Below are 13,992 nucleotides of genomic sequence, written 5' to 3'. Positions count from 1 at the left end.
CTATTTTTCATTGCATAGCTGCTTTATCGATTTTCCCCATCTTTCTAGGCATATAATATTCATTCTCAGTTGGTGCCATTATCAAGTATTTCATATAATTTTGTGGTATTTAAAGATACTTATCAACACCCAATTAAATATTTTGATCTTTGATTTAAATATACCTAACGTCTATGATATACTGAAACCTAAACTTTTAATATGTAAAAACAGCAGTTCATGCAAAGTAACAATGCCACCATAATGGAACAATATATGTAAATACCCATGTTGAGTGGGTCACTTGAGCTGTCTTTATAGGTTAGAGCATAATTTTGTTAGTGAAAAATGTGAGGCCAGTCAAATCTGCCCATTCTAATAGGATAAGAAGGCTGCACTGCTAACGGGTGAACAATGAAGATCATCTCTGTTCACACCGTCTGCCCCAGAAAACTCCTGTCCCTCTAGAATTTCTAGCAAACATCTTCCCGCTGCCACCCCCACTGCTCAGCTCTAACTACCCCACATCTGGCGCTCCCCTAGTTCTTGGTAAAATGCCCCCCGTGCAACACCAGTCAGCATCTGCATTAGCTGCTTCCACGGCTGTCTCCCCCCAAGACCACGAGGACACCAGGGGCAGGGTCTATGTGAGTTCCTCTTTGGGTCTCGGTCTCGGAGGTTTGGCACACTGGGTTGCTCATAATGAATGGGTGGACAACAAAGATCTAAGGAATGATGGAGATGTTAGGGCTCTTGAACCGAAAAGAACAGATATAAACACGTCAGAAAAGCTGTTATGGAAGCTCTGGATTAAAAATGAAATGAAAAATTGGATTACTAACCACTGCTACTTTCCCCTAAAAGGCAAGGTAATCCGATATAGAAAATAGACAAATACCGAATATCACTTTCTATGTTTTAAAAGATTTTTGTAACTTTCTAAGTTTCAATCCTAATCCTATGCATTATTTTCTCAAATTATAGATCCAGCAACACAATTCATTCAACATCACTGGCCAAAGAGTTAACTGACTTTGTCTATTTCACTGCCATACCTAAAAAAGCAGCATGCTAATTAATATATATGTATTACAAATTCACTTACAAAAATTCACAGGGCTGACAGTGGGCACACTTCAACACGGACCACCAGGGGAAAACAGAAGCGTGCCCAGGGGACGGGACTCCCCGAGCTGACTGACTCAGAGCTGCTCATTCTCACATCCCTGTGTGTCAAATGGAGACCTGTCTTTTCAAAGATAAACGTGTACACAGTTTTTAGGTGAGTGGAGATTGCATCTGATGATGTATATAAATAAATATGAAGAAACATCCTAGCTACAGGAAGTAAAAAGGGCTTGAAGGAAAAGAACTCACTCTGTAACATGTGTACTCAAATTAGTCTGGGCTGTGCTAACTTCAGGCCGTGCATCACTTAGTGATGGGGTATGTTCTGAGAAATGCATCCGCAGGCAGTTTTCCCACTGTGCGAACATCACAGAGTGCACTTACACAAACCTACATGGTACAACCTACTGCACACGCCTAGGCTACATGGTGTAGCCATTGCTCCTCGGCTGGCTACAAACCTGTTTGTTACAGCATGTTACTATACTGAAAACACTGTAGGCAATTTTAACACAACAGTATTTGTGTATCTAAACATATGGAAATGCAGAAAAGGTACCATAAAATACAGTATAAAATATAAAAAACAGGACAACTGCATAGGGAAATTACCCTGAATGGCGCTTGCACTAACTCTGGGTGAGCTCGTGAGTGGGTGGTGAGTGAATGTGAAGGCCATTACTGTACACTGCTATTGACTTTATAAACATCAATACACTGAGGATGCACTAAGTTTATAAATATATACATTTCTTTATTCAGTAATAACCTTAGCTTACTATAACTTTTTTACTTTATAAACTTTAAACTTCGTAACTTTTCAACTCTTTTGAAAATAACACTTAGCTTAAAACACATACTTCGCATTTGTACAAAAATGTCTTCTTTCCTTATGTCCTTTTGTCTAAACTTTTTTCTGCAGAAAAAAAATTTACTTTTTAAACTTTTTGTTAAAAACCAAAACAATCACACACATTCTCCTGGGCTTGCAGTGGGTCAGGGTCAGTATCGCCATCTTCAGCCTCCAGACCCTGTCCCACTGGAAGGTCTTCAAGAATAAAAATGGGCATGGAGCTCTCGTTCCTTTGACAGCAATGTCTTCTGGAACTCCTGACGGGCCTGCCTGAGGCTCTTCTTGAGGACGTACTACCTTTTCAGAAATATGTGTATAGTGGTTTACTTGGCTTGTCTTTTTTTTTTTTATCACAAATGTGCTTATAAGCAGATTACCCATGATAAACATCCCTCTCTAATAATGAAAACCTTTCAGTGTTCGGGTTCATATTATCAAACTCTTTAAGGAACCTGCTAAGGTCTATGATCACTTCTGCTAAACCCTCCCCCTGTGGATTTTCCTGGGGGTTCTTTTTCATCTCTTGCAGTTTCCTTTTCTCTTACCTCTTCTTCAGCTATGAGTTCTTGTTCCAGTTCAAATAACTTACTGGTCAATACCTCAGGAACCATGTCTAGGAGCTCCTCAATGACACCCTTGTCCACGCCAAGGTCAAAGCTGTTTGCCATCTCAAGTGCAGCCTTGTTGACTTTTGCAACTTACTTATCTTTGGCAAATCTTCTGAAGTCACGGGCAAACTTCTTGAGCATTTGCTTCCAGCCACCATTCATACCCTCCTTGGTAACATCACTCCAAGCCCAAGCAAGGTTCCTGCTGCAGTCATAGATGTTGTAATCCCTCTATATCCTTCAGTATTGCAGCAGGGTCTTCCTCAGTTGCAGTAATAGCCTGGGCAAAAGTCCTGCTCTCAGGTAGTAGGCTGCAAAAGCTTCCATAACTCCTTGATCCATTGGCTGGGTTAAAGAGGTGGGGTTTGAAGGAAGAAACACCACTTTAATTTTGGGATCAAGATCACCAGTAAAAAGAGGAACTACAGGAGTATTATCAACAACCAGCAAAATCTTGAAAGGTATGTTATTCTCTAAAGACTGCTTTTCCAATTCACAGGCAGCAATTCAGGAGGGAACCCTGGAAGAGGAACTGGGTCATTCATGACTTCTTATTGCTTCTGTAGCACACTGGCAGTGTGTGCTTAGTGATGCGCTTCAAGGCCCTGGGGTTCTCACTGTGCCAGACCACAAAGGATTTCAATTTGTAGCTTGCAACACTGTCCCCAAGCAATATTGTTATCCTGTCCATGAAAGACTTGAACTTGGCATTGACTTGGTCTCCTCATGAAAATCCTTTCAGGTATCCCATTTCCAGAATAGAGAGGTTTCATTCGTCCATACTGAATATTTGCTGTGGTGAGTAACTTTCCTCCACAATCAGCTTTTCTCGAGTTTCCAAAAGCTCTTCAGCTGCCTTCAAATCAGCATCAACAGACTCAGCACTCATTTCATATTATGCAATGAATAACAAATCCTGAAGTGCTTAAGACACCCAGAACTAGCAGTAAATTCAACACCCTAGTCAGGTTCAGCCTCTTCCTTCAACACTGCAAACTTTTTGCTTCAGCCATGATCGTCACGGTCCTGAGAGCTACTCTTCTGCATCTGGTCTTCCACACAGGTCGCCAGAAGCTTCTCCATGTCTGATATGGCCCCTTCCTCAGTTTTTGTTAGTCTCGCTGCCTTCAATGAAGCAGATCCTTAACAGCATCCATCACTTCATTCCTGTTCTTCAAGATCACAGCTATGGTGGAATGAACATGCTCGACTGGTAAGCAGTAACCATCACTGGTTTTCCACCTTTATAGTGTTCAATCACTTCTAATTTCATTTCCAGGTCAGTCACTTGATGTGGCTTCTTACTAGCAACATGAGTGGTGGATCTTGTGTGCTTGGGGGTCACCACGAATAAACAAAACGAGACTGAATCAAGTGCAAGAGAGACTAATGCAAGGAAGAGATACAATAAACTAGATGTATGAGGTTGCTGCAAGTGTTACACAGTATGCTGTTTTGCAGTAAACTTTTTTTTAGTAAGTAGAAAGAATGCATTCTAAAAGTGATAAAAATTATAGTATATTAAGTACAGAAACCAATAACACAGTCACTTATGACCATTATCAAATGTTATATACTTACAGAACTGTGTGTGCTATGCTTTTACAGGACTGGCAGCCCAGTAGGTCTGTTTGCACCAGCACGCCACAAACACGTGAGCAATGAGTTGTACTATGCTGGCTGAGACCTCACAGGGCGATAGGAATTTTTCAGCTCCATTATAATCTTATTGGACCACTGTTCCACATGTAGTGTGTCTTTGACCCAAATATCATTATTTGGAGCATGAATGAACATGACCAGTTGATTATTTAAATAGAAGGTAACATATTTCCAGAGCCTTAAGTGATCAATAATTAGTTTAGACAGGTTGTATATTACAGAGAAGCATAGATATTGACTAGATATACTATCATAAAAATAGTAAAGTTACTTCAAGAAGATATATTCAACATTCAAATGTGATTTTCATTTCTTCTATCAAATGTGGCTCCATTATGAAGATAAGAATAAAAGATAACATTCTGATTTTGGTTTCTTGAAAATAAAAAGATTACACATTTTGTGTTCTTTGAAGTCATAATTTAACTATAAAGGCTGTGGTGCTATTTGAGCAAATATGAAAATAAGATATACTTAATAATAAGATTATAAGGTTATATATCAGTATGGGTTTTATAAAATTCCTCCTATATAATTTCTAGGTAACAATAGATATCTGTAGGTCTTATATTTTATAGATAACTGTAGATTTGATTCTTTAATATCATTTACTGCTACCTTAAAGCTACATAGAATTTAAAAAATGCTTTTCTGGAAAAAAAAACACTTTTCTGAGACAAAAGACAACAATGTGAGGTGAAAAAGTTGATTACAATTGAAAAAAAAATTAGGAGAGAGAGAGAGAAAAGGAAATGTGAAGAAACTAGTATTTATTACCTTCTATGCGGTAGGTGACTAGGCCGGGTGTTCAACATATTTGTAGGTATGCTCCCTACAACTCTACGGTGGTGACTTTCAACTGATATGCTGCAAGAATTTTTAAAATATGCGATACCTGACAATTTAGTCAGGGCCACTGACCTCTTTTCCCTTAGACTGTCAAATAAAATGATTCTAAAAGCCAACACAACAATAGCTGACCAGTGTGAATGAATTAAAATTATACCTATTTTTTGGGTCACATCAGCAAAAAATATATTTTTTGGTGTGCCACAGAATTTTAGTGATTAGTTTATTAACAGAGAAATCAGTCGTCCTGCCTGAGGTCACAGTCAGTAAGTGGTGGAGTCCGTAGTGGTGGAGCCTTATTTCTATCTGTGTGCTTTTTCCAAATTGTTTCTCTAAGTTATGAATTTAAGAACTTAAGAGTTTCTGCCACATAATTATATAGATCCGCAACCAAATAAAGGCAGCACCTCAAAGTAAGAAAAGCAATGCTCTAAGAATCAGCAAAGAAATCCTAATTCTAGGTCCTCCTTTCTGAGCTATTTGCTAAGCTACAATGCCTTGAAAAAATAATTCAAATGGCAAGGCCTCAGGAACTTAAGATGGCAAGTGGTGGTGGAGTGGGATGGGGGTTTAAGGTTGGTCTCTATGTTCTTTAATATATGTTATGGACTGAATGTGCTCCCGCTCCAGTTCCTCTAATGTATGTATTGAATCCTGAGACCCAGTGTGACAGTGTTTGGAAGTGATGCTTTGGGGAGATGATTAAGTCATGAGGGCTCTCATGTGTGGTGCTCTTACAAAAGAAGTCCCCAGAGAGCTCTCTCACCTCTTCCACCTTTCAAGAGCACAGTGAGAAGACCATGTAGGAACTACTGTATTTTTCAGACTATAAGACACACCCCCAAATTTGGGGGGGAAATCGGAGTGTGTCTTATAATCTGAAGGTAGCTTACCTGGCTCACTGTGGGGGTGGAGCAGGGTCACAGGTTATTAAATGTTTTACCACATTTTTTTGCTTCAGAAATTTTTTTCTTATTTTCCTCCTCTGAAACCTAGGTGTGTCTTATGGTCTGGTGTGTCTTATAGTCCTAAAAATACGGTAGGCTATGGGCTCTCAACAGACACCAAATCTGCCCGGCACCTTAATCTTTAAACTTCCCAGACCCCAGAACTGTGAGAAATGAATTTCTGTTGTTTACAAACTACTTAGTCTCTGGTATTTTGTTATAGTGGCTTGAATAAACTAGTACAGTATAGCTTTTAGCAAGTCAAATGATTCTATGACTTCTTATTCTTAAAAATAACAGGTCAACAAATTTCTATCATATAAGAATATAACCAGAACTTAGATTTCTGAATTTGAAATGATCTCTATTCTAATTTTTTTGAATCACTGCTTCACTGTTATTTTGAGAGACATGTGACATTCTTATATACAGTGCGGGGTGGGGGGGAGGTATTATACCAAAAATAAATGTTAGCGATGGAAGCACATTTTCCACTTCCTCCCAAATTGCTTATTACATGTAAAGATGATCCATAAAAATCTTTGTGATACAACCTGAAGCCTGATTTTTAAAATTTCCTCAGTGGCTACAGTAAATTCAAATTAATATATTTTTTCAAGATTTGACTTTCAAATTATAAAAACTAACCTAACTGAATTTAAAAAAAAATTTTTTTATCAACTTAAACAGCTTTGGCTCTGTGGGGCTGTAGAACATACCATTTTATGAGAGAAATACAACTATGAAAACTCTGATTGTTATTAAGAAATTTTAGCACCATTACATTAGAGCAACTCTAGAAGCTTTGATCACTACTAAGAAATTATAACCCCAGACTAAAGATTGTACATGTGCCCTGACCGGGGATTGAACCCACAGCCTTTTGATTATGGGATGGTGCTCCAACCAACTGAGCCACACTAGCCAGAGATAACCCCACTAACTTTACACCAAGAAAAGAAACACTATAGAAAAGGAAAGAATTCCCTTTATTTTTTCAACAAAAGTTCTTTTGAAATATGAAATATAGTATTTCTTTAGATTTTAAAAAGATATAATGTTGTTTGTAAGTATTTAAAGTGTTTATAGATTTACCAGTCTCAAGTCACCTTACTATCCTAGTTGTAGAATTTACTAACTCAAAAGACACACATGCAATCCTTTTGTATATAAATACCATCATTTTTTTACCCCGACACCTGAGTTTCTAACTCAATTTACAGTCTTCATATACTGGCTCTGATTTGTAATTGAATAACCACTGGTTGTTATTCTGAACTGTGTATCATGGAGTCAACACTCATTTACAAAGCATGATTTGAACATACTCAAATCATCAAAATCTAAAGTAGTACCAGTACATATTTCCTAACAGCACAGCTTGGGAAAATATACTGAGTAATGGTACCATGTGAAATTAAAATCTGAAAATAATGAGGGCAGGCTAGATGATTTACTAGTGTATATACAGAATAAAGAAAATCAGAGTTAAATATACAAACTTATTGTAAAGTAATCTACAATGATTTACAATATATCCTATGCCATTTAGAGAATGCCAAGACAATGTCTGAAATTAAGCATTATTTTGAGTTCCCCAGAGAATATCAATAACTGGCCTGAGTTTTCTAACTAAATTGACTACTAAACCAATGGATTTTAACAGGGATTTGTGGTTATATAAACACAACCTAATGAGACAAAAATGAAGTTATTTCTATAGTTGGAATTATGACAGTATACTTTAAAAAGCATTACATTGACTCAAAAACCATGTAGATTTTCTATGAACTTTTGTAGAAATTGTACTTTAATCAATAAAGGTATTTAGAAACATAGGGTAAATGAAAGGAAATTTCAAAATGTTCACCTTCAATTTATTTCATAGGTCACTGTTATACCACCTAATAAGATAATTAAAAACATGCAAGCAGCTGGTACTACAGCTAAATAGATTAATGTAATCGTCTGTAGTCATATACGCTGGCAAGGGGCTTGCCTCCTTGCAGAGAAGGTCAGCTGCCTTTGGGAAGAGGGGGTTGGGGTGGCACTGAGAGAATATTCCTTCCACCACGTGACCTTGTGCAACAGTCACTTAGCTAAACATCTACTGCAAACTGCTAATTGGCAAACTACTTTTCTTTCATACCCAGCAAGGGGTCTCTCAGTATTAATGGTTGAATAAGAAACAGAGAAAGCTCACGTTATGTGACCAAAACATTAAAATTGGTCTCTAAAAATATTATAAGACATAATGTATAAACCAATAATCTCAATTCTTATTCCTTTGCCATTTTAATAAGTCATCTGCAAATTAGTCAGGAGATATACAATCAAATTCTAACAAAAACTTCCAAAACAAGACCTAGTCTACTACTCAGGCATCATACAACAATCATGCTGGTACCCTATCAGTTAATGCAGCTGTACTCTATTTTCAATCAATGAAGCAAAAATCACAAAAGACGCATCCAAAGTAAAACCTCCCAGCCTATGAAAACCAAATCTATGAACAGTGGGCACACAAAGCTATAGTTAGGGTACATCAATTTTAAATTTCACAATTTTGGGTCAAAATTCCAAAAATCCGTCTCTGAACTTATGCTGATAGTAAAACATCTTCTTTTTATCTTTACTATGTGTACAATGTTGTTATTTAAAGGCAATCTATAATACCCAATCAGAGATTGAGAGTTTCAAGCAGGCTTGTTCTTAGCTCTAACAGACCAAAGTCTGCTAGGTCCACTAACAGACCAAAGTCATTTTCCCGTCAGACACATTTTCAGAAATCTTCCTTTTGGTGTCTCTAAAGTAGAGCACTATAATAAAATTTTTACATTACCAAAAAGATAATGATGATGACAATGATATGACATTGACTAGAAGATAAAATGTATTCAGCATTTGCCACGTGACATTAGTGACATGATCCCATTAACTCTTCTGAAGTGAGTTTCATTACTGCCACTTTAAAGATGAGGAAAGTGAGGCTAAAACTTGTCCAAAGTCTCCAAAGTGTTTAGAGTCAGGATTTGAACCAACTTGCTGTGTTTGGGCATCATTAATGAACAAAACAGTGAAAGAAACAAACTACGCCCTCCTGAAACTGAAAATCTATAGATCACAGTAATAGAAACAAATAATGGAAAATAGAGATTTAGGTGACAAAATCAAAATGTAATAAAACCTTGGCATATGCTCTGACAGGGTCCACTTGGTAGAGGGTTAAATAAGGACTAAGGCTACAAAGTTGACAATTTTTCAGGCAAGCACAAAGGAATAATAATAAATGCCATGGCTCTGCATTTAGGTTTTCAAAAGGCTTTATCTTATGCATTTTATCTCAGTCTTTAAAACAGTTGTGAACAGGAAGCATCCATTTAATAGATGACAAACTAAGGCTAATCATTATCCTGGACACAAGTAGATACAGCTTGAGTATGTTCATACTCAGCTGACAGCCAGAATTGTCTAACTGGGAAGGGTGGTCAGGATTTCTGAGGCAGTTTAAATAATACAAAGGTAGAACTATTAGGATGTCTGAGGGTTTGGAATATTCACATTTTTCCAATGGCCTATTTCTAGTCAGTTTAAAAGAGCTATGATGGCAGGAAAAATAATTTTCATTTTCAAAAGTGAATTTTACTGACAATTCTGTTGCCATTTTAGTGTGATTCTACAACAATGCCTAGGTTTTATCAGTTAACCTTAATATGAAAATATACCCCAGAGCTGTGCTTCTATAAATTCTGCATTTAACCCAAGTGTCAAATTCACAAGTAAGCTCATTATATTCTAAGAGCTATTGCCTGCTGAGTAGAAAAATATTCATTTCACACCTTAAATACTATAATACTATTTAATAACAGCACTGGCCTGCCAACTATTAAAAGCTTGTTTTATAGACTGTACTACGTGAGCTTTTATCTTGCCTTTTTAATTACAACAATAAATTAATATCCTAACATTACAACACTGACAGGCATTGATTAAAAATATATTAGTTAACAACATTAGTATTTATTGTGCAAAGTTGCATTAGGAGTTCATTTTCAAAATACAATTATCATTCAATAAAAGATCCTTTATCTTCAAACTATTCAAGAAAATAAACTACAAGATAATACTGTGCATTCACATTAACACATTTCTCTTAACTTTATATTATGTCCATTATTTACTATAATTAGCTATATTATAAATGTAATTGTAAAATATAATTCACCAACTGAATTTATATACACATAGATTTTCCTTTCTTTGAAATATATCTTTATTTTCCTTTTGTCTTGGTTATTTTTATTGTTTTTATATCTAATAATGTTACCACCATAGATTTCATATAAATTATCATATTAACATTCTCAGTTACACGCCAAATCATGAACATTTATTTAACTATCGTTTATATTCACCTTTGGTTTTTTTGAGTGATCAGCTATAATATGTTCAGATGGAGGATTCTATCTATTATTTAATATGTCAAATTTTAAGTTTCTATCACAACTCAGCACTAAAATGAACAATCTGGAGAATTTCAACATTTATAAGGTAGAACAGGTTCAGTGAAAATATAATGACAACGTATGATCTTTACTGCTGTGATAATACCTTCTAGAACACCATGGGAACACAAGCCTTTTGTAGTATCCATGACACTTGAAAGACTGATTATTTATACAGACCCCAACTGGTATAAAATAAAGATGTCAAGTGTTTCAATTATCATCTTGTTTCTGGAATTCATAAACGAATTATAAAAACTTTTACATGGACCATATTCTTATTAAGTGCTTCCTGTGCACAGGACCCTACTCTAGATGTTAAAAGCTTGCCTGGAATCCAAGAAAACAAATAACACAGTTCCAATTAGGGACATAGAGTATGATTTCAAATAAATATAAAAATTCTAAGTGTAAAATCCGTATTTATTATGTAAAAGAAGGCGTGACAGCTCAATAGTCACATGAGTTTCCAAGTGCACAACGGCTCTTGTATGTATTTTATGGTGCCACTGCACAAGTGCCAGGTCCATGTAACCCTGAGGACGGTGTGCTCCAATGAAAATACTTCAACTATCTGCTTTGCTATCTGTAACACCACGATGTACTATTATTGAATCTGTCAGTTTTTCCCTACAAGTAAACCTAGTTTTTACATCATTTTGGTTCAGTGAACAAATTTTCAAATATTACTGGAAATACTTTACTCCTTCTTCGTTCTAGGTTTCTCTGTTATGAAAGTACAAATTCCATAAACACTCAAGCAAATTCAAGTTAAAAGGAGAATATTACCCAAAGAATAGCTAAGATACACATTTTCTTAACTAATGTATCCTTTTTTAAAATCACTAATTGAGATCATAACCGCCCTGGGCACTGAAGGGCCAAATGGGACATTAACAAACAGCACCTGATGAACAGGTACCGGATTACATTTTATCCCCTTCTCTTAGCTACTCAATCAACAGTACTCTCCGTTTCACGGAAAACTTAAAGAAAAGGAAGCCTTTCACACTGTAACAGATATACTGAAAAAACAAAAATAAAAATGGATTCTAATGAAGCTTAATACTACATGTATATTCATTCCAATTATCCTAATATAGATTAACAAGAAATACCTAATAATAAGTCCATTTACTCAAGAATTTAGAATACTGCATTTTCTATTACTCAATAAATATGCAGAACTATTGCTTAGCATAGTATTTTTACATTTGTCATATTTTTAAAGCACAGGCAACAGTTCCTTACCACTGTAAGGTCTGAGTCCTGTAAGATTGGGTAACTTGTATATTATCTTGTAATAGTATGTATCAACGTATTCATCACCTACCTATAAGAATTAAAAGTCCCATCAGAATCTAATGTAGAACTTGTTCTTCCATTTTTATTTGCGTCTCCTGGAAAAAAAAATTAAACACTGAAATCATGGAGATTATAAAACAGAATATTTCAGTTGAAAAGCTACTATGTGACAGCTTTATACAGTATATTGGGTCAAAAAAATGTGTATCTGCTTATCCCTCCCCCAAATGTCTTTTATAATCAGAGCCCATTAGGCTGAAAACTTATTTTGATGCTAACATATAAACCAACACCATTGCTTCTAACTTGGATAGAAATGCTACCAAAGTAATTGCTAACAGGAACAAATAAAGAATGGTACAGATTTTTTCTCTTACGAATCAGAGACAAGCCAACATTTATAAACCATTTAAATCATTCACTAATGTTTATAAATGAAGAACAACTTTTTGTCAGTGACCGAGTCACGCACCATGACACTGGTGGGTGTCACAGTCGGGAGGCACAGAGCAGACCTGCAATGGTTTCCAGCCCCAGTTCAGCCTAACTGAGAATTTGTTATGCACAGAAGTAGAGAAGAAAGCAGAAGCGGGAGGTGGTAAACAATTATGCCTTCCAGTGAGCTCCAGGTACACCTTAATATTCTTCCCAAAATTTTAGGTTTTACCTGTTGGCAAAAGCTCGGCAGTTAAAAAAATTTAAAAAATAGCAACATCAAGATTATTTCTGCTTTACGTGATAACATCAAACATTCAGGGGAAATATTTTCACCCAAGCAACAGGCATATTCATAAAATCAGATTTAGAACAAATTCATACCTATCAGTTTAAAATTGTAGAAAAAAATAAATTTGCTAAAGGAGTTTAAAAATGCTTAACAATGCCGCAATATAAAATACATATTCTTATCGACAAAAACTTAATTTTAATATTTTAAAATTTAAAATACATACTGCAAAGTATAGTCTTTATGAAACCACAGTAACTACTATAAAACATATCATCTTTTTTAGAAACACATTAAATGACTAGAGTCTGATTATATTTTATACTCCTAATTCCTGTAATGTAACTTTCAAACATCAGGTTATATTCATTTTTATGATATTTAAAGCTTAATAATTTAATGATATATCCAATTTTAATTTATACTTTTAATCCACTTTGAACAACCCAAGGTGCCGGTGGAGATCATCACAGTGGTCCTGGTTAAGTCAAATAGTAATTACAGAGCTTTCACTTTAAAGATGAGATTATTTTTAATTATTGAGTATAGTACTTAAGGTACCATACTTATATAATTACGCTACTCATTAAATGGTTATTGAAAGCTGAAATGTAATTTTAATGGCAGCTACCTATTTTTCTTTGCACATTTTACAGTTGACAGATTAGTCAAGAATGTTGGTTCTCTTCAAAATCTTTGCAGCTGCACCCAAGTTTTAGGAGGATGAGAACTGAACTGAGCCCCCTTACTGAACTTTTAGCTCTGTTACTTTTCAAAATGCGCTTCCAGTATTTTTTATTAAATAAAAATCCTAAAATGGAGTACAGAACTTGAAAATGTTGAGAATTATCATAGCAGAAAATAATCCAAAAAACAGTTAAATGTTTAATATCAATCTAACCGGGTATACACTTGTTAATTCTTTAAAGACATTGGAACCATAAAATTACTCATTCAACGTACTTCACTTCCTTTAAAAAATTAATGGTATTACAATACATTAAAAAATTTAAGGAAAACTAGTCTCTGTCTTGCTAAATGAAAATTTTCTACAACACATGTTATTTAACAGCTTGCAGACATCTCCTGTGAAACACTCCATAATCAGTATAGAATAAGTACTATATCATGGATTGAAAATATGAGCCTTCTTTCTCTTTAAAACTAAAGATTATGATTACTTAAATAGATAAAATCTCACCAACAGAACATTGCTTGCCTTCTGATATTTATCAGATCAAATATAAAATCCTTTAAATAATTAAGACTTTAGGGTTTTCATAAACTACTAGGTTTTGTCATCATTATACATTACAAAAGCGTTCTTTATTTTATACCTGATTTGAAATGAATATATCATGTTAAATGTAACCTGCAAACATGGTAGTAAGGGGGAAAAGCACTTTTTCTTTCACAAAAACACACCAAA

At 35.3% G+C, this 13,992-nt stretch overlaps 1 protein-coding gene across 1 annotated transcript in view; it reads right to left on the bottom strand.

Moving 5' to 3' along the window:
• The window catches only part of TBC1D5 (TBC1 domain family member 5), a 482,939-nt gene that overhangs the window by 230,285 nt on the left and 238,662 nt on the right, over positions 1–13,992 (bottom strand). The window contains exon 5 of the mRNA XM_028518682.2: positions 11,865–11,931. Within this exon, the coding sequence (XP_028374483.1) occupies positions 11,865–11,931 (67 nt within the window). The remainder of the gene's footprint in view (positions 1–11,864; positions 11,932–13,992) is intronic.

Source organism: Phyllostomus discolor, chromosome 7 (genome assembly GCF_004126475.2).
Source record: "Phyllostomus discolor isolate MPI-MPIP mPhyDis1 chromosome 7, mPhyDis1.pri.v3, whole genome shotgun sequence".
NCBI lineage: Eukaryota > Metazoa > Chordata > Mammalia > Chiroptera > Phyllostomidae > Phyllostomus > Phyllostomus discolor.
The sequence above is the reverse complement of the archived record's forward strand: the minus strand, read 5'-3'. Positions and strand labels throughout refer to the sequence as shown.